Source organism: Molothrus aeneus, chromosome 7 (assembly GCF_037042795.1).
Source record: "Molothrus aeneus isolate 106 chromosome 7, BPBGC_Maene_1.0, whole genome shotgun sequence".
Classification (NCBI taxonomy): Eukaryota; Metazoa; Chordata; class Aves; order Passeriformes; family Icteridae; genus Molothrus; species Molothrus aeneus.
Window position 1 is genome coordinate 3,742,471 of NC_089652.1, and position 20,690 is coordinate 3,763,160.

The window sequence follows — 20,690 nt, forward strand, 5'->3', positions numbered from 1 at the left end:
ATTCAGAACTCAGAATGTTTAAATCTACTCCTTTGTGTTTTTCTACAGCTGAAGAGATCTGAATCAAACTTTTTTTTAGACCACAGCAGCTGGTATAATCACTGGTACAATAACTGACACACAAAACTTCAAGATTTTAGGCAAGACCTTGCAAGAAGCACTTCAGTCATGCCATTTAGTCATAGGAATTCTCTTGTTGCAAGTACTTACTGAACCTCATCTCTGTATTTCTCCCTTACCTCATTTCTTGGCCATAGCCACAGCACCTAAGCCCACCCCTCTGCTGCCCCAAACATGGGAAAGGCTTTTCTATGTCCTCACTTTTCTATATCTTCACCAAGTAGGGAATACTATCCCCTGAGTGAATGAAGGAAGCATATGTGTATTTGTGAAACATCATTTTGCAGCCCTCCTCCTGCCTGCCTGCAATCAGGATTTCTCTGTCTGTCTGCCTGTCCATCACTCTTAGCTGCTTCTACAGCAACAGCTCTGGAGAGGTGGAGAGGGAGTGATTTACCTAAGACAAACTAAAAACCCTGAAGATGACATCTGACTGATACTTTTTGTTCACCTGTTGGTTCTGTCAGTCAATAAGAAGCCATTTCCCTCACTTTTTGCTCTGCTGCCACATTCACCAGGCTAACTGGTTTCCAAGTCACCCAGCTCAGGAGATGTCTCAGACCAAGTTTTAAGGCTGCAGTTCCCTGTGATCAGTTGGGAGTCTCCCAGCTGGTTTTGCTCAGACTTGGGGTTTGAGGCTCATACCCCTCCAGGAGCTGGGAAAATGCTGCTCATTTTCCAAGCAGCCTTCCAAGAGTAAAATGCTATTTGGCACCTGAGGATTTCAAGAGCCAGTAGATCTTGTGTCATTAAAACTGTTACTGCTGGAGACCTTCCACTCCATGAACTTAGACACCAGCTCCTCCAGGCAGGTTTAGCACAGCCATTTCCTGACACTTAGGACCTCTCCTCACTTTTCCAAGAAATGGCCTTGAACATGGTGGCATTTTCTCTGTACCTGGGTTTTCAGCCTCATGGAAGAAGATTTACATCTTTGCTGGAGCCAGGCTGCTCAAAGCCTGTGATGCAGTAATCAGGATTTGTTGTGCTGCTCTCTTCCCCTCCTTCCTACAGCTAAGCCTGAAGAGTTTTTGTACAAGGATGTGCCCTAATCCCATCCTGGAAGGCTTTATCTCATTGCCAAGGTCCCATGAAGTGGTGCATAAGGACCAGGCTCTCGTGCTGCCTGACACACAGCAGCCCTTCACCAAGCAGACTGTGCAGAGCAACACAGACTCCACAGCCATTGTATCAGGAATACTTCACTTTTCTTTTGGGGAACAAAATAAGTGTTCACAACCATCTAATCATGTTACAATGCACCTACTGATCATCGTGCAGGGGCTGCATTGGAAGACAATCCAAGTATTTTCACTGAATACTGTTATTGAGGCCTGTGGTGTTCTTCAGAGTCAAACAGGTGAATTTACAACATGGCCTGAACGACTGGAGCAATCTGCTTGGTTGACTGGAACACAAAAAGGGGTATAAACACAAAACTAAGCCAGTGGGCTTGACTCTGAGCTCTGGGGAAACCCAAGGAGTCATCACATCAGAGCAAAGGCAGAGGAGATACCAGGACTCTCAGTACCACGGCAAACCAAAATCATTTCAGCTCCCAGTTCCTTCAAACACCAAAAAGGACATCGTGTGTAAGGATGTTCCTCTTCTAGGTGATATTGCAAAGGGAAAAAATGCTTTTCTTGCCAGTTTTACTGATTATGGAGTTGAAATGCTTTCTCCCCCTTTGAGAACACTTTAGAAGAAGAAGTGCCATCCTCTGCATTTCTGCTGATGCCAAGGTGGTTTGGGATGCAATGGATCTCAGCTGGCAGCTCTGCACACTTAAGGCATCACTGCCATAGATTCAGATCCATGAGCTGTACCCACACTCACCTCCTGCCCACACTCCGGATGTGTCCCACCCCCTGCAAGTGCTGGGCTCCAAGAAAAGGAAGACTGAAAACCAGGGCTGCTGACAATCCCTCCCTCTTTAGGTTTTCAAGACACTCCCAGAGAGAATCTCTCAGACAGGCTGGACTGAAGGCATCCTGCTCCATGCAGACAAAACAGCAGGAAAAGCAGAGTGATGCAGAGTGACGTCTGTCAAATTGGGCACTTACATCTTAAGAGGAGCTGTAACTTTTAATGACACTAAGGACAATGGCAATCCTGATGGAAATGATCTCTGTAGCTACAGTTTCAGGTGGGGAATTTATTGGCAGGAAGCAAGAAAGGCAAGAAAGTTTGAAAGGACCTGATGAATAAATTTGGAGGCAAAAATGGCTTCCATATTATGGCTGAGGTAGGAAGTCATAAACCAGGGGAGAGGAATAAAAGAGGAACTGGGATAGCATTCATCAGAGATACTTCTGGAGGAGAAATTAGAATCATTTTCATTGTTATTGAAATTGCCTGTGATCTCAGACAGATTAGCAGAAGATTGCAGGAAAATTCAGAGAGCTTTCAGCTGAGAAATTTTGCAGGTGCCAAACTTGTGGAGAAGGAGCTGGTGAACAAGTTCCACCTGAAGGTGGGACTGAAACCTGCCCACTTCTCTTTTGAGCTGCTCACTTGGCTTTTACTATAAGCAGTGCACAAATAACCATCTAATTTATGTTTAAAATTGGTAAATGGCTCTTTTGTATGTGCCAATACAAAAACCCTCAAAGTGCAAAAAATTCTCTCATTTTTGTCACTTACTTAATAAAATAAAAATCATCCAGCCAGCTAGTAGAGATACAATATCAATTATACTAAAAAAACTGTAACCACCTGGATTTTCCATAGGTGGAAAGTTGCTCAAATCAACAATATGTTGAGTAATTATAGACAAGCACACTCAGTGAAAACACCATCAGGTTGCAAATGACTTTGCAACAGGAAAAAACTATTAAGTCATTAGATAATTTATCTGCAGTGAAAAAATTGGAGCTCTATCCTACTTATGTGGAGGCCTAGCAATACAAATCAACTTTGCCATCCAAAAATTGAAAAATGCTTGCACCACACTGCAGATTGGCTAAACCAAGCACCTGGCTTCCAAGAAGCAGCAGAAGCAGATGCTGAGATCCTGCTTTTAAGGGAGCCCTCAAATCACACACAAACATTGTGAACACAAGAGTCTTTCCAGTGTGCTGGTGGACCAGGCTTGGATTCTGGAGCTGGAAAAGCACAAGGATGCTCTAATCCCTCCAGGTTGTGTATTCCTCTCCTCCCCTCATTCCTCATTCCCATGCCTGTCCATGATCACAAACAACATTATCCTTCCATTCTTTTGTGAACATTCCTGGGGAGCCCTACAGATGAGTAAAGGGAGATGAGGGGCACAGAAGATGCACCTCATCCTGAGCATCCTGGGCCCACATCTGATGAGTCAGGCTTCTGATGGCTTTAGGAGCTTTGTGCTCATGGATTTGCTCTGTGCCACACAATTTGATGAGTTTAAAAGGCTCCTGGAAGCCTGTCTGGATCTGAAGAGTGACTCCTCCATTAGCTGATGAGAGAGACAACCTTGAGCCGAGTCCTGGCCCCTTTTCCACCAGAGCTGTGTGTCTGCAGTCTCGTGTTTGCTTCTCCCTCCCGAGAGCAGTAGCAAAGCTTTCTGTAAAAACATGACTTTGCACTTCTTCCGTGAGAACGCTCTCTTTGCTCTGATATATGTCTCCTTTTATTCCTTACAATAGTTGCACCTCACCTACCCTGGGGCTCTGTCACTTTGCTGATAATTTTTATGACTGGATTACAATGGTTTTTTAGTTCAGACATGCCCGGTGCCCAGGGAAGGGAACTCCATCTGAAAGGTTACAGATATGACAGATGGCTCCAACATGTGAAGCACAGCCCCATTTGGACACAGACAAAATGTCTGTATGTGCTTCACCTTTGTTAAGCTCCTTTTAATGTCAGCAAGGAAAGTGAGCCCAGCTGGCAGCTTTCTGCTCTCCATTCCCTCCTGGTTGGCTTTTGCAATGAAGGAGCCCTATCTAGGAGAAAGCCTCCTGGAGCAGGGAGACAGGAACAGAGGTCCTGGTCAGAAAGGTGATCCCTTTTACCCGTGTTTTCCCTATAGCCAAGTCTGTTGTTTCCTTCTCTGTCCACACTGAGAGATGGGAGCAGGTGGTGAGATCAGCTCCATGTACTGATAAAACACTATTTCTATATTCTAGTTTCTATTATGGAGGAAGGTATAATACAACCAGACAATCACTGGGGAGGAGATGTGGACCTTGGTCCTGCTCCTTCTGCAGCTGCCAGGGAGGTTCCTGCCCCTCAGGGGATGTCATCATTTGGTTATGAGCACAGGCTGGGAAGGATGTGAACTGAGAACAGGTTTGAATGGGTTATCTGTGATGAGAGAATACACTGGGCTCTGCTTACACAGGGAGCACACTGGGCTAACTCTCAGTCAGAAAGTTTTGCTGACTGGGATGACCACAGTCAACAGATGGAGAGATTCCCTGCTTTCAGGAGCTCTTTCAAACTCTACTGCTTCTCCAAGTACAGTGATTTTACTGTAATTCCCAAAGAATTACCTCTGCTATTACCACAGGACAGTAAGGAAGCCTCACATATCCTTATTTTGCAACTAGGCTGAGCATTGTCACCACATAATTTATCTAATTACAGCTTTTAAAACAGTAACTAGAACAATTGGCTGATTGAGCATTTTTTTAATGAATGCAATTCTGCATAGAGCACATTCCAGTGGCAACAAACACATACCTGCACTTCCCCTCCCTCTAGCAGGAAACAGTTTCCTAAAAAACCTTCTCACCAATGAGCTGTGAATGTTTCTAAGGATGACATCCTTCTTCCTAAGCTGATGACCCCAGGACCTCCTGCTCAGCAGCCCCACAGAAACAGCCTGGGTGACAGAGACAAGCAGCTTGGGAGAGCCAAGGGATGAGCAGGTCTCTCCTTGGCCCCACTGAGCATTGTCTGCCACAACAATAAAGCCTCAGACTTGATTTTACCACTCTTGGAAGGAGCTGGTAACACCTGCAGGTACTACATATTCCATTTGCTTAACAGTAAGGCTCCAGCAGCCATGGAGGGAGGGCAGGGCAGTGCCAGAGCTTCTCCACTGGCTGTGCAGAGATATCCCCTCTCCTTCAGCAGCTCCCTGGACAGCCCCCATTCTGGAAGCCAGCAGAGCTGATGGGCTATTTGCTGGAGTGGATCACTGGAAGCCCAGCCTCAGCTCTGGCAGTACCAATGCTGGGCACACATTAATTCCTGTGTCATATTTACTGGGGAAATACCAATCCCTTGGGATTGCATGTACAGGCTGAGCTCTGCACTGGGACTAAAACCAGGGGCCTGTGCTCAGTTCCTGCTGATTCTGAATTGTGGGGATTCAGGTTTTAGGTCTCATCCATTTCAGTGGGGAGCTCTGAGACAGTTTGTGTGTGGCACAGCCAGCACCACTGAGCTCTGAGCTTTTGAGGCCTCCCATGTATTACTGTGCTGTAGGGAAGAAAATTCCATGGATTTTTTTAGCCAAATTCTGAATAAAGCCCACCTTCTTTCACCTATTGTAACAATATATTTGTGCATAATGTGATATATATGTTACAGAACCAGTAGCTAAATTCATAGCATAATTTTAAAAATAGGTTTCACAATAGATCAATATGTGACAGGCCTATCTATTTTAGTATGTTTTCTTGGTACAAATTATGACAGAAATACAGTAAGTCAGTAATTTTAGATTCCTTTGCATAGACATTGTCACTGTAATTTTGCCAGGAGGGAGATAATAAATCATACTTTTCCATCTGACTGATGTTCTGTTTCCCCTGTCTGATTTCAATGGCTGTATGCTATCTTCAGAGCTGGCATTGTTCATGAAAGCACAGGCACGTTATTGAAATTTCTTTTGTATTATGATTTTCTAGCCATATGTGAAATTGCAGAACACACAAGAAGGGAAAAAAAAAGCCCCACTTGTTTGAGTCATAGTAGAAAAAAAAAGCCTGCTGCACACATCTTGGAGAGAAAAATGCCAATATTAAAATGGGGGCCCTCTCCACCCAGGGCTGGCGCACTCTTGTTTCTCAGAGAAATGCTCTCTAAGAGCACCACCCCACCAGTAACACTCTGCACCATCCCAAGTGCTCCATTCATATTTCATAAACTTGCACTCCAAGGCTGGATACCTGGTAGCCTGAGCCAGGCTGTTGTTTACACCACTTAATTTCTATTTCTGTTCAGAAATTTCTATTTCTGGCACACTTCTGGGGGGTGGGGAATCCCTTTTTGGTTTCACTGCCTCCTTTTCTCCAGCATCAGGATGGACACACTGTGTTTCAGGGGCTGAGAGCTGCAAACCTGCCTGCATGTGCCTTTTGATGAGAGGCCTTGCTTTGCTCAGTTAAATTCAGGTAATTGCATTAATAAAACATTTTAAAGAGCATTACCAAAGGAGAAGGAGGTGCCACTTTTCGGAAGTAAAGTTTTCCATAATGAGCTGAGGATCAGTGCATGATAATGCTATGCTTACACAGTCCCTCATATATTTTGGGCTCTGATTACACCCTGAAGAACCCTGCTAGAGCTGTGTCCCTACTGTGCAAAGCACTGTTCAAGAAGACATAAAGTCAGCAAGATACAAAAACCTTCACTGAAGGATTACAGGTGATTTGTGGACAAAACAAAGCAATGAACTGAAGATATAGTGGCAGGGAACAGGGGAGAGAAAAATAAAGTAGAATTTTAGCAATGAAATCCTGGCTCTTTTCAAGTCAGCAAAAACTTTGCCCTGGAAGGAAAAATTTCACCTTTCCTGCTTTTTTTTTATTTTTTTTTATTTTTTTTTTAACAGTGTGGAGGAAAAGGGCAAGAGCAAGGTTTGTTTTCCCACCTCTCCACACTTGTGCTGATGCAGGAGACAAATACTTGGGCATCACCTAGGGACTATTTCAGTGAGGATAGGTCTGGGAGGAGCCAAGGTGGAAGGGGAGAGGACAAGGAAGTGGAGAAGTCATTGGGAAGGGCAGGCAAATCAAGGTAGCAGCAGAGGATAAGCACTGGCAGAGCCAATGGCTAGAAGAAAATGCAGCTCTGTGCTTGGAAGAAAGAAGACAGCCACTGAAGAGCACCCCAAAAATGTCCAGATTGAATTTTCCAAATTCAAGTTCACAACTGCAGGTTGGAGCTGCCCTTCTCACTTGAACATCATCAGGGAGGCCCAAACCTCTGGTGTTCCCACCCAAAGGATACCTCACCCAGCGTTCTGCCAGGCTAACACAGATATTTCAATGTCTGTGCTTAGGAAATTGCTGCCACTGCCTGGAGGAGGATGGCACCGTGCCCACCCTCCTGCAGGGACAGGGAGCAGTCCCTGCCTGTCAGTCTGAAATGGAGAGAATATTTCAAGATGTCAGCTTGACAATCTCTTGTGAACTGACCATTTATCTCCCAGCAATGGCATTTTGCTACACATCCAGAGGTCTGCAGGAGGTTATTCTGGATGTGCCTCTGCTGGGTGATGAGAAACCCAGGAAGTTCAGAGCTGATAATGGACTTTCCAACCTGACAACCCAATCCTCTTCCAGTGGCTACAAATACACTGCATCCACGCCATAATTCCATTTCTCAAAGGTGTGTGCTTTTCTGCCAGTAAGTCATGCAAGAGAGCAAAAGCCAATCAGCACTTAGGGACACTGCAGCCTCGGTGACATTTGCAGAGCTCTCCATCAGCTGCCAAGGACCATCGGTCACGCTGCAGAACGCTGTCTGCTTAGCTTCCCATCAGCTGCTGCCTGGGGACACTCATTGCAAACACAGCCATGGGGACTTGCAATAACCAACACCAATCCCCATTTGCTTCTTTTCTGTCTCTCAAAGATCTCTGCTCCTACAGGTGAGTGCAGAGCACTTGGGCTCAGACCTTAACCTCCAGGACTGAAATCAAAGCAAGGATGATGTGTGAGAGAAAAGGCAGCTGCCAAGTGACCCTGAGAGTCCCAACCAGATCCCTCTAGAGAAAACAGCCTGAGATTTCCAGCATCCCTCACACCTTCCCTGCAGCCACCACAGCTGCCTTCACCCCTGCTCTGAGAGGGGGCATTGAGGACCTGAGATACCACACTCCAGTGCACCAAAGAGAAAAGCAGAAAACAAGATGGGAAAGAGAGAGATGGATCCCAGTAAAACCCACCAGACCTGCCCTCTCTCCTGCTCCACAGGTATCACAATCATGACCACCAGGCATCAATCTGTATTTCTGTCACATTTGAATCAGATCATGGTTAGCATTACAGAGACTGTGCTGGCCTTCTCTGCAGGGGTTTCAGCTGGAACCCCAGCCTCAGCCAAATCCCCCTGAAACCAGGGAATGAGGCAGGCTCTGTATGGGCAGCTGGGGCCCCAAACCCACCAACATCTCCCAAGACCCATAAGAGATGAAGATGCTATGAAGATGCTGCCTGGGGTTAACTAAACCATCTGTCAAAGACACAAAATTTTACAGAAGGATACAAGAAAAATTCTCAATGGGTTTGGATTTGTAATTGAACTTTAGTTCAGCATTTCAGTTGTACATGTTAATGATTGAGGGGCACAAGCATAAATATTTGGACAGCTGTCTAAGCTACATGGCTTGTTGGCATGTTTGTATTTTGTGCTTATGGCTGTTATGACTCAAAAAATCAGATGTACAAGATCTGTTCACTAGAAGAAAGCTAAATATTCAAGAAATGGGCCTTTGTAACTACTCCTTTACTCTGACAGCATCACAGTTACTGCCAGTGGTAAGAAAAAAAGATTGAATCATATTTGGATTTCTCACCCCAAACCTGAGAAAAAAAATGTAGAAACAATACAGGAAAATTCACCCAACTGGAAACCTCTCATATATATTGATATCCTAGGAAAAAAAAAAAAATCTGGGAGAAAAAAAATTAATCCCAATTTGTGAAAGATCAGGCAGCTGAAATTTCTACAAGATGAGTCAGTCCTGGCACACACACACAGACACACACTTGCAAAAGATTTTTAAATAGAGGCTAATTTCAGCTGAAACTCAGCAGCGACAAGCACTTCTATAGATGACGATTTGGAATCTACATACCAGCAAAAGTAAATCAAGTGGGTGAAAGGGTTCTGAGACCACATAAAACAGTGCCTCTGTTTCCACTGAAAGCAGCCTGGGCTCGAGTCAGAACAGCCTCTCGTCTTTGACTTCAGTGTGTGTGCAATGGATGGGAGAAAGTTTGCAATCATTATCAATTCAACAGGATGAGGGAAGAGCAGAGCTCAGAGCCTGTAAAACCTATGAACTGTTCAAGATTTCATCTGCAGAGATAGCAGGTATAATCTTTATTCTGCTGAAATAAACAACAAAATGCTTGGATGCCTCATAAAGTCAAGACTTCAGAGCAGCAGCTTCCTGAATCTCAAAGTTCTGCCTTTCCTATAGAATTTATAAAGTCATAGTTCACAGGTGCTTCTTTTTTCCCCACAAAACAGTGATCTTCCATTGTCTGACTCTCCTACAGAACTTTGAGGAAAAAAGCAATCCACTGTTTATTCTAGGTAAACACAGAGACTTTCAAAACATTGGTTTCTGCCCTGTCCCACAACATATTGAGCTTTCAGCAAAACACAAGTCCAGGTCAAGAGTTTGACTGTCAGCTAAATTAAGTGTGAAGGATCTCCCATTAGTTCTGGACAGAGGGTTACTGTGTGTCACAGTGGTGTGACACTGTCTACTTTGTGCTTCTCAGAGGGTGCTGCAACTTTGCTTTCCACACAACACCCCAAGTGTTTGAATACAGCAAGCAGGGAACCAGATGGCTCCTAACTCTCTCCAACAGCTTTTCTCTCCTGTATTCTGTTTCCCTAGAGTTTAAGCTGTTATCAGGATGAAATTATTTCTTTCATGAAAAGAGATCACTACTTTTCCACTTAATTCATGCACAAAAGATACTTTAATGACAAGATCTATCTCTCCCACTGAAATCTCTTCAGAGTCCTTACAAATTTCTGCTTCCTGAAAATGAGACCTGATAGCTCTAACATGTAAACCTGATCACCTGGGTGGGATATCTCACCACTTGATAACACAGATGTCAAAATGCAACCACTGAAGTGTGATCATGGGATGAACTTGGGCCTTCCCAGGGCAAGAAGAAACTGTTATCTGAGCAGTTATATCAAGATCAGCATCTTCACATCCTTCAGCAAAGCACAGTAGGTTGATCAGGGTGGCCCTCAAGGAGATGCTCCTCATACATTTGCTTTATCTTGTGCTTGTGACATTAAACTTGGGCAGACTCAGTGACTGCAGTTCCAGATGGACAGAGAAAGAGAAACACACACCACACATGATAGAAGAAAGGAACTACTAACTGCTACCTTCCCTGAAAATGCCCATTTCTGTGAAAAAGAGAACTGCCATCTATGTTACTGAGAACTGGTGAAGTACTCAGACCTATATGCAATTATTTTCCTTGCAGGAAAGACAATGAACTGGCCAAGGGTATGATAAGATCTGGCACTCGGCCAGGAAGAGTTACAGGCTGTTGTTAATTATGGAGGTTCAACTCTTAAAGCCACATGACCTGGAAGAACAAACTTGTGCACGTACAGCTTTTACAGCCCCTGTTCTTCACTGTGAAATGCTCTTTTCAGAATTGAATAGCACAATTGAAAGCTCGTGATCAGACTCATTAGAATGAGAATTGCAGGTTGTGGAGTGGTTTTGGAAAACAAGACTTGTTTTTAAGATGTATTTCAGGATTTCTTTATGACATTCCTTACAATAACTCAACCATTACAATGAAACCCCACGCTTCTCATTGCTTGAGATGCTCATCTGCCTAGGCTTTCATCTTCTCCATTCTGGACAGCCTTATCACAGTTGAAATGAAAAAATTAAATAGAGTTTACCATCTACTTATTTGCATGCTCATACAGTTATGAGTAACAACTCTCAGCACCATCCCATCAATTTTTTGCTATCCAAATTGCAAAAGGGGTTCTTAAAAAGCACTCAGTACTGGGTTACACAGCCTTGGTAGTCCAGCATGAGCCATGCTATGAGCAAAGGAGGCAGATGCAGAGGGCTGGCAATTCCCACAGGGGCTTTTCACTGACCCCTGGCCCTAAGGGGTGCACAGAAGGGGGAGGTGACAGTTTTTACATGAGTCAGACCTGATCACAGCTAAAAATGACTTCAGCATTCATCAATGGCAGTAAGCAAATACTGAGTGCCTTTGAGAGCTCCCAACAAAAAATACAATTCCTAAAGCATACTAGTAGGAAATACTGAAAAAAGGATTCCATACCTTAAATTCTTCCAAGATCTTGTAATTTTTCCCATGATATTCACAAAAGTTTTTTACTTCTTTGCATTCTGGACAGCATCCATTGTGTTCCACTTTTGTGCACTTTGGGTGGATTTTAGGGCATTCTGGTTGATCACAAACAGGTCCATCCTCAGTACAGACACAGGGACAGTTGGAATGTCCTGGGAAAAAACGTTCTCCCAGTTTGTACACAAAGCCACTGTCATCCACACAGCCCTTCCCCCGGTAGTCATCAAAGATCAGATTGTCATTACTGGAGGTCTGGTCCCCTTCATCAGCAGGGTAATCTTCATGATTGATGGCAGCTGGAGTGACCAAACCAGGGAGCACAAACAGAAGTATCCAGGCTTCATGGACGTGAAGAGCCATCCCCCTCCTCAGCTTCTCCATGGGACCTCAAAGCCAGATACAAACAGTTGCTTCCATAGGGAGACCAGTGTTGTGGTCTGAAAACAAACAGTTTCAAGTGAGAAAAAAACCTCAAAATTCAAGGAATACTGACTTATAAAAGTCATTGTTTCAACCAGTACCGAAGAATAAATCAAAGTTTTTAACTATCACTGTTTCATTTGAATTAAACCTCTTTTTAACTATTGGCAAAAAGAACAAAGCATGTGAAATACCTAAAATTAGACACACATGCCTGGAAGCATATGACCATAAAATATCTCTGAAGGAATGGTGGTTCACAGAATCATCTAATTTTTACCTTCCTCATTTTTGCAGTTGAGTTTTTGGATGCACCAGAAATTAAACCAGCTGCCTGAAATCTCATGGTGATGGGCAGCTCAAAGGCTTTTGAAGCCAAGTTTAAGAATGGTCTAAACCTCCTGTGGGGGCCATGTCCCTTGGTGCTATGTATGGAGCACAGCCCACTTCATTCAACCGAGGTGGGAAACCTGAGCTGAAAAAGGAGTTAAACATAGTCTGCTGTCAGATCTGTGTCTGAGCTGAAAGATGGTGCTGGGTTAAATTTGGGGTGCGAGAGGTGGAATAGTACAGAACCTTATTTACAGCATTTCTGAAGAGGGACTTCCTGGGCTACCAACACAGCCCAGCCCGCAGCAGGTACGTTTAACCCTGCCAAAGATGCAATTCACCATCTCCGTTATTCAGCATTTCAGTGATTCCCAGCAAAGACCGCGGAGTGCAGGACGTTAAATGCCTGCATAATGCATGGAGCCGCTGAAACGTGTCGGCCTGATTAAGCTGGAGCCTTTCTAAAACTTCGGGAGCGACGCAGCACGGCCCGACCTGCGGTGAGCTCAAGTGGTGGAGCGAGCACGGAGCCCGGCAGGGACAGGGGCTTTCAGCGACCCCCGGAGAAGGCTCCGCGCCGGTGCCTTGGGAACACTTCTGGCTGCCCACGGTGCCACATCACTGCCACCAACCTGCCCACGCACCAGCCTGCAGCCAGAGCAACCCTGGCAGCAAATTGGTTTCTAACCCCTCTTTAAAAAGCTGGGCAAAGTATTACAGGAAACTTTTAAATGAGATGAAATATCAGCATTACATGGACTGCAGAACTACGGAGGCAGATGCTGGCACAAACCAAAACAAGAAGGGCTGTTGGGGTGTGTGTGTCATCATCCCTTCTTTTCCTCCATTCCCAGAGCATGCACACACAGGCACACGGAGTCTACACAAACATGCATTAACCTACACACACGGGCAAACACGTACTCCCCCCACCCCTCGGGGTGACATTTTTATATACTGGCTTTTTTGGTGGACTGCAGATGTTCGGCAATTAATTCTCCCTTAATTGAAGCAAAAAAGGAGCAGCAGGAGGAGAAAGCTTTAATCCCAGAGAAGCAGCTAAAGCATCCTGTTGACCAAGCAGTTTTTCCGAAGCCACAACAGAGGGAGACACCGGATATTACACAAGATTTATCAAATTCGAAAAGATATCTTCTTAATTAAAGTACTAGCTGTGTTTCCATCACAAGGACTATGCACCCTCTTGTTACTCCTATCAGCAGTATCTACTGTAACATGCTGCTTGGAAATCCAGCGATTCATGCAGATACGGCTGCTTTACATATCTACAGAGCAGAGCATCTCCCCACCTAACGCTACAGGTAGGTTGCAACACTGCAGATTTGTGGGCATTTAGGGGAAAAAAAAGAGCAGCAAACAGAGTCATTCATATCTGAGGAAATGTGAAACACTTGTGAGAATTTGTGGGAGTTTTATGAGGAAGCTCTCAAAACAAATGTGTGCGTATACATATATGTATATAAAAGTTCTCCCCAGATATTTTGCTACAGCAGCTGAGATGTCCCACAGCAACTCACAGGCACTCGGCTCGATCCTGGAAATCAGACAGACTGCAGACGTCTTGCACGGACACATTTCAACAAGTAAACAAATGCTGCTTGGCTCAGAATTAGTTTACAGTTTGAACTTTCTCATCATTTCTCATCCTGAGAGAGGCCAGGATCGTAGGTAAGTCTCTGAAACGTTTCCATCCGCCTTCCCTCACCCCAAGTAAATAATTCACACCTACCTGATCAGGATGGATGTGAAAGCTGAGAGGGGTCACAGGCCAACATGGACTGAAAGGTTAGAAACAGATAAGTGAAAGCAGTTCATCCTAATCACGTTTTCGGTGTTGACTCACGGACAATCCCTTTTCCTCCACCTCCCATCGCAAAACGGGAGCGCGGCAGCCCAGCAACCACAACATGAGAACTGAGCTTTAACCCGGCGCCGACGATTCAGAGGGAGCAGGATTCAGGCGGTCCGGAGGCTGCGATGCCGCGGAGAAACCCCGGTGCCAGCAGCAGAGTCATCGCGGCGAACTTGGGCTGCATCTCCTCAGGTCTCGGGGCGGGCGGGGGAGAGAAAACAACCCATCCCTGTCCCCTCCCTGTGCCCGGCGGATCTCCTGCGGCTCCGGCTTCGCCTCGGCGGGGGAAGGGGGGGAGCGATCGCGGGTTAGGCGGGAGGCAGGCGGGGGAGGGCGGGCGCAGGAGCCCCGCGCCCGGCGGGCGGGCGGCCCCCGCGCCCCTCCGGGGACTCCCCGGCCCGGACGCCGGCCATGCCCGCGCCGCGCAGCTCCGCGCTCCCTGCCTGCCCTTATTAGGATTAATTCTGCTTTTAGGAGGGTGGTGGTAAAAAAAAAAAAAAAAAAAAAAAAAAAAAAAAAAAAAAGAAAGAAAAAAAGAAAAAGAAAAAAAGAAGAAGAAGAGAGAAGAGCCGGGGGGGTAAAACCCAAAAAATAATGCAGGGGCGGGGCGCCTCCGCCCCGGCCGCTGCTCCGCCTGCCGCCGGCTGGGGCGACAGCTCTGCCCAGACCTGCCGGTCCCCCTCAGATCCACCGGCTCCCGTCAGATCCGCCGGCTGGAGCTCCCCTCAGCCCGGTTCCCCTCAGCTGCACCGGCTGGAGCTCCCCTCAGCCCAGCTCCTCTCGGCCCCACAGCCCTCTCAGCTGCACCGGCTGGAGCTCCCCTCAGCCCGGTTCCCCTCAGAACCACCGGCTGGGGCTCCCCTCAGCCCGGCTGCCCTCGGATCCGCGGGTTGGGGGTTCTCTCAGCCCCTCCGCTCTCTCCAGCTCCGGCTCAGCGCCGCTGCCCCGGCGGTGTCCGGGAAAACATCCCCCACGGCCGCATTGTGGAAACTTCGCCTCATCTTCCCACAGGCGGCTGCGCCGGGGAAGGGGCGCCCCGGCTCCTGTGGCTCGTGCTGCGCTACATTAAAAATCAATCTCCTTGCAATTCGGCTGCGCCGGCATTAGGCGTCATTGTAAAGCTGTTTCTCCAGAAACCACCAAAAGAGAGATTCTTGGCATTGGGGAAAACGCGGTGACAGCAGGAAGAGGGAGAACTAGAGGGGTTTATTTGGATAAAACGCTAAATAATGCTCCGTTTGGGCGAACATTCCCCGAATAGCGCAAAGACGAGCTAGGAAGCTATAAGCGCGCAGTGCTGCTGTCAGACCGCTCTCGTGGAAGGCGATGTCACTGTGTGTCACTGTGTGTCACTGTGCCCAGCTCCAGAGGCAAACCCTGCCATCGGCACCCGCGGACAGCAGGGAATCCTGGCTGTGGAAGCGCACGCAGCGCACCTCGACCCCGGGGCCGCGCAGGATGGAGAGCTGGCCCACGGCCAGGGACAGCACCTTCACGGAGCCCTCGCTGCTGGCCAGAGCCACCAGGTCACCTGAAACACACGGCAAAGGCATCATCGAGGTTGGCAAAGGCTGCACAAGAGAGCGGCACAGGAAGTTTTGAGATGTTGGCTTTAAAGAGACTCACATGTACTCCTGTTTTCTGAGATAAATTAACAGAAAGTTGGACGGATCAATAACAATGAGATTGGATTTTGCAGCAATTAGGTCAGTCTGGAGACCTCATGTTCTCCTCACAAGGAGCCTGGCTACTTAGACAGAATGACAGAATCTGCTGAGTTGGAAGGGACTCACATGGATCATGGAGTCCAACTCCTGGCCCTGCACAGGACACTGCAAGGGTCACACCATGTGCCCAAGAGCGTTGTCCAAACCTTTTTTGAACTCTGTCAGGTTTGGAGCTGTGACCATCCCTGGGGAGCCTGTGCCAGTGCCCCACCACCCTCTGAAGGAAGAACCTTTCCCTAATATCCAACTAACCCTCTCCTGATACAGCTGCAGGCCATTCCTTTGGGTCCTGTCACTGGTCCCCCCAGAGCAGAGATCAGTGTCTGCCCCTCCACTCCCCCTCACAAACCCTGGTGAGTCCCCCCTCAGTCTTCTCCAGCTGATCAGACCAAGTGCCCTCAGTCATTCCTCACACAGCTTCCCCTCAAGGCCCTTCACCATCTTTGCTGCCCTTTGGATGCTCTCTGATAGCTTAATAATTTTTTTTTGTTACAGTGATGAGAACTGCACACAATACTCAAGGTGGAGCAGACCAGAGCAGGACAATCACTTATATTTGAATACAGTTATTCAGGGACAGATTTTGAAACACAGACTGAGCACCAGAGGAGTAGATGCTCTCCTAATACCTGGAGGCATCAATATCAGACCATGCTTTTGACACTCCTTTTCTTGTACCACTCTTAAGATATGAGGATATGAGTTTTCAGCTGAATTTCCAGAAGGTCAGGCATCTAACTGCACTGAGTGTTTGCTCCTTTATATCCTTATGGAAAAAATGATAATTAAATCCTTAGTATAGAACAGGGTTTAACAGTAGAAAAAATAAAAGAAAACCTAAAAAAGGTTCTAAGGAGTTCTCAGTTTCCATGTGCTTTTTTGCAAATCAAATGGACTCAGTTTTGAACACTTTTAAGGAAGCAGAATGTGTTTATTATCTTCCTGCTTAAATAAAAGCAGAGGTAATAGCTGGTAAGTGATATGTTGGAAGTGCCTCTTATCCAGCCTCCAGATAAAGATTCTGCTTTAGAAATTAACTATAATAATAATGAGTTTCACGTACAAAAAAAACCCAGAAATCAATACATTCATTTCAAATCTGATGTGGCCCTAACAACAATGGGATCACTGTACTGCCAGTCATGATCTTGGTCAAACACTTTTTTCTATTTAGAGCGAGTTCAATACACCCTGCGAGTGATTACAGCTCTTCTTATGTATTGAGATTTTCTCTCTGAAAGCAAAGACATCACCAGCAGAAGAATAATTGAAATTGACATAGACCAAGTCCATCTGGCACCAAGGTCATAATTTTTGGGAAGATTATGAAAAACAGGAGATATTTTTCTATTTTTAGTAACTCAGGTTATTCACCAAATAGCCAATAGGAACATACTGTCCAACAGACGTGAGCATGGAGGAATTTATCCCAGTTTTAACACTTTAGGGGCCTGGGTGTGCCTATGTGATGTACAGTTTATGCAGGGAATATATTGTCCCTCTAAGTCATAACAATGATGCTGTCTGTTCTGCTCATGAAGATCTGATGGCTTCATTTCACCATTTATCAAAAGAAACACATGGCCTCAAACAGCTTACAAATGCACTGAGAATATTTAGCCACAACTTATGCTTAGTGTGGTCATGGATATTTGTGCAAGAAAGGGAACTAGCAAGTAGAGCTAACCATGATAAATATGCCCTATTTGCAAACCTTTACAACTACCCGGCTTCTTCATCTAGAACAAAGCCTGACACAGCAAAGATCTGTAGGATGGATTAGAGTGTCCAAAGCAGCAGATGTGAATATTTATTATAAACTCTCCTCCAGCAAGTCTTTGCTGACAGAAGCATTGCATATGGATCACACTTGCAGCGAGACTCTCCAGGCAATCGCTGGATGACTTCTCCAGGAGCCAAACAAATGCCATTTTGCCTGCAGCCCTGACACCACAACAGCTGGGCAGGGGGTTAATGTCACTTCCAGCTTCTCAAAACCACTAATGAACCCAGTTGTTACAGAGAGGGACAGGCAGGAGAAAAGATCTGGACAGCTGCAGTCCACTTCCAGAAAGCAAGGGCAGGACAGAGTGACAACTGATACAAAGCTTCAGCTCATTCACACCTTGGGTTGAGCAGGGCAGGGGCAGGCCCCAACCCTGCATTTTTCTGCATGCTTGGCTAGGTAAGCCACATGCCTGAAGCAAAACCATAGCACTCGTCCTGTCAGTCCATGCTGCATTCTGACAGTCCTGGGAAAAGACAAAGCCAAGAGGAAAATAGAGAGGGTCAGTCAAACGCAGCCAGCTCAGAGGTGCAGTAGTACCCTGCACTGCCTCCATCGCTGCCACTCACTGGGGGAAGGATGGAGCTGCACCTGGCAGCCCTGGTGAAGGATTATTCATTCCACAGGAGTTTCTCCCTGAGCTAGGATGTGTTACTATCACTGACCATGACACAGCCACCTCCTGGCTCAGCAGCAGCAGGATGCACAGGCAGATGCATGTGAGGGGAAATGCACAAAATGACAACATCTCATTTCCCTCACCCTTTATGTCACCACTGATCTACAGGCTCATAACAATTTGCTCATTATAATGTAAATTTACTCCCTCCTTCCTTCCGAAAGGAGATGTTTCATTTTGGGAAGAGGGAACAAATTGTGTTTTATTGCTCTTTCAAAATTTTTTCCAATTAGGAAAGCAAACAAAAACTACCACATAATTGTGATGCAAAGCTGTATTTTAATGAAGGATACTTACTTGTCACTAACAAAGGCACTTTGATATAACACTGGAGGAAGGAAGATGAAAGCCTGAAGAGAGGTAGTTCTTCATACCTTTGACCCAGCTGTCAGGTGGGGCTGGTCTGTGCAAACTCACTGAACTGAGCAGTTAGGCTGATTTGCATTGAAATGAATAGATTCTGCTTAGAAGATGCAAAGTCTCCAAGACTCTGACCTCTGGATCTCACAGCCTCTAGATCTCCAGCTCACAAGGCTTCCAGAACCTGCTCTGGATCTGTTGATGCACTTGGCAACATGGGGAGATAAAGTGAAGCTTTGCTCTGGCTGGCCCCACGCCAATCCTGAGCTCACCTTCTTCCTCAACCTGGCACACAAGGAGTGATGACAAAGCACATTGCCAGCACAAAGAGACCCTACAGCAGCAGCCTTTGTGCCAGTCACAGCTGATTTGCTGTTGCCCATTGCTAAACACAAGTTCTAATTTTTCTGATGTACCCCTATTATGTCCTTAGAATAACATAAGCTCTGACCATCTGGACACTTGCTTCAAGAGGGATGCAGTGAGTTGGAAAAGGTAAAGAAAGGTAGCAAAGCCAATTAAAGGTACAAATAATTTCTGTGCAAGAGATCCTTGAGGGGATGACAGCTTAGCCAAGAAAATGGCTAAGCTGTGCATTAAAATGTACTTGGCTGATGGTGCTTACTCCACGGGTAAACCTCAGGCTTCAGGCCTTTCTTGGGGATCCACAGAGAAATGTGGAGCCAAGCCAGACCCAGATCACCCCCAGGGATGGTGAAACACAGGATTTCCATGAAAAATGTCTGTATCCCTCCTCACCTGGGAGCTGCAGGGCAGCCAGGATCTGGAATCTCTGGACAGTCACCTTTCTGCTTGGACCAGACTGAGTTTTCTCTGGGGAATCAAGGCAATTTCAGCTCTCATTTTCCCCCCAGCACTGGAGTTAAGTACTGCTGTAGGTTTCCAGTCCCAGTGTCCAACAGAGAAAAGCTCTGTTCTTGTCTCTGGACTGGCAATGCTCTTTGTTTTAGGCATTGATTAATTACCATGCAGTGCTGTTGTTTGGGCTGGAAATACATTTGTACTTAAAACAATAAAAATCATCCATGCCCTTCTAGAAGAACTATTTCTGCTACTAAAACTGTATATCTACATTGTTTTGAGACAAGAGCTGAACCCTAAAATCATTTAGTACTTCAGAGACAGTAATATTTTAGTAATTTTTTTTTTTTTACTTTTAGGATCATAGCCCACTCTGGAAAAGGGGCTAGTTAAGATTAATTCTGTTGTATGCAAATCTGTTCTTGTACATTTTCCAAATGTACATAAAGTTATGGGTTTGATAAAGACCTTAGCCATAAAGTGCCAAAAGCAGGAATCTGGCAAAAATCCCACCAAATTTACTGGAGTGTCCATATTGACCTAAACATATGAACTTAAAAGCAAAGTTACTGCATTCAGTGAGGCTCAGTTGTGTTAGATATAAGTAGGCAACCTGCTTTTTCTCATCTGCAAGGAACTTTGCATACCTAAGGAAAGGAATCCTAAGGAACTAAAGCCCCTCCTGAGAAATCAGTATGAAATCCATCTCCTAATTTGAAGTGGTGGATAAATTTAAAATAGGGCAGGCGTGTTGAAGCAATCTAATTTGTTACTGCATTTCTTCAGAAGACAGAACTAGACAAGATTAATTTGCTGGGTTGATGGTTCCAAATTACTTGGGGTAAAAGGAACAAAACCTGTACCTGTCAAAAGATAGTTTGACAATTTATATTTCATAAGAGCCTAACAGAAATCACAGCCATGATTACTGTCTTCCTCGTACAATGATTTTGAGTGAAACCTTGCCAGGACCACACTACATACTGCTTTACATGTCCAAAAAGCTGCAAACTGGGACAGGTTTGGAGCAAACCATCACCACTGCTCACTGGTGAGCCTTTTTATATGCCCATTAGACATTGAACTTTTCTTTGGGCAAATTCATTTACTAATTCTGTAACATCTCATTATCAAATACTCTAAAAAGTTCTGTTTTAGCCCACCAGTACTTCATGTTTCTGGAGCAGCCTAGCAGCTTCAATGCTAATAAAATAGTGTTGTAACAAAAGTCACAAAGTCCACAGCTCCCCAGGCACACCAGGCTGCGACATTCCTCGTGATGACTGGCACTGTTTGCTCACTCCCAGTG

The 20,690-nt window shown here is 45.6% G+C and overlaps 2 protein-coding genes across 3 annotated transcripts in view; both read right to left on the reverse strand.

Moving 5' to 3' along the window:
* Positions 1-14,345, reverse strand: part of VWC2L (von Willebrand factor C domain containing 2 like) — a 45,867-nt gene extending 31,522 nt beyond the window's left edge. Inside the window, exons 1-2 of one of the 2 annotated variants that reach the window (XR_010783969.1) lie at positions 13,885-14,345; positions 11,355-11,821 (exon numbers count right to left, since the gene is read on the reverse strand). Coding sequence is in view for 1 of the 2 variants with exons in the window: in XM_066554036.1 (XP_066410133.1) it covers positions 11,355-11,765 (411 nt within the window). In the remaining variant the exon portion in view is untranslated. The remainder of the gene's footprint in view (positions 1-11,354; positions 11,822-13,884) is intronic. The other variant, XM_066554036.1, reaches the window with a different exon arrangement.
* An 849-nt stretch (positions 14,346-15,194) lies between these two features.
* The window catches only part of SPAG16 (sperm associated antigen 16), a 384,053-nt gene continuing 378,557 nt past the window's right edge, over positions 15,195-20,690 (reverse strand). The window contains exon 16 of the mRNA XM_066554035.1: positions 15,195-15,538. Coding sequence (XP_066410132.1) covers positions 15,357-15,538 — 182 coding nt within the window. The 3' untranslated portion in view covers positions 15,195-15,356. The remainder of the gene's footprint in view (positions 15,539-20,690) is intronic.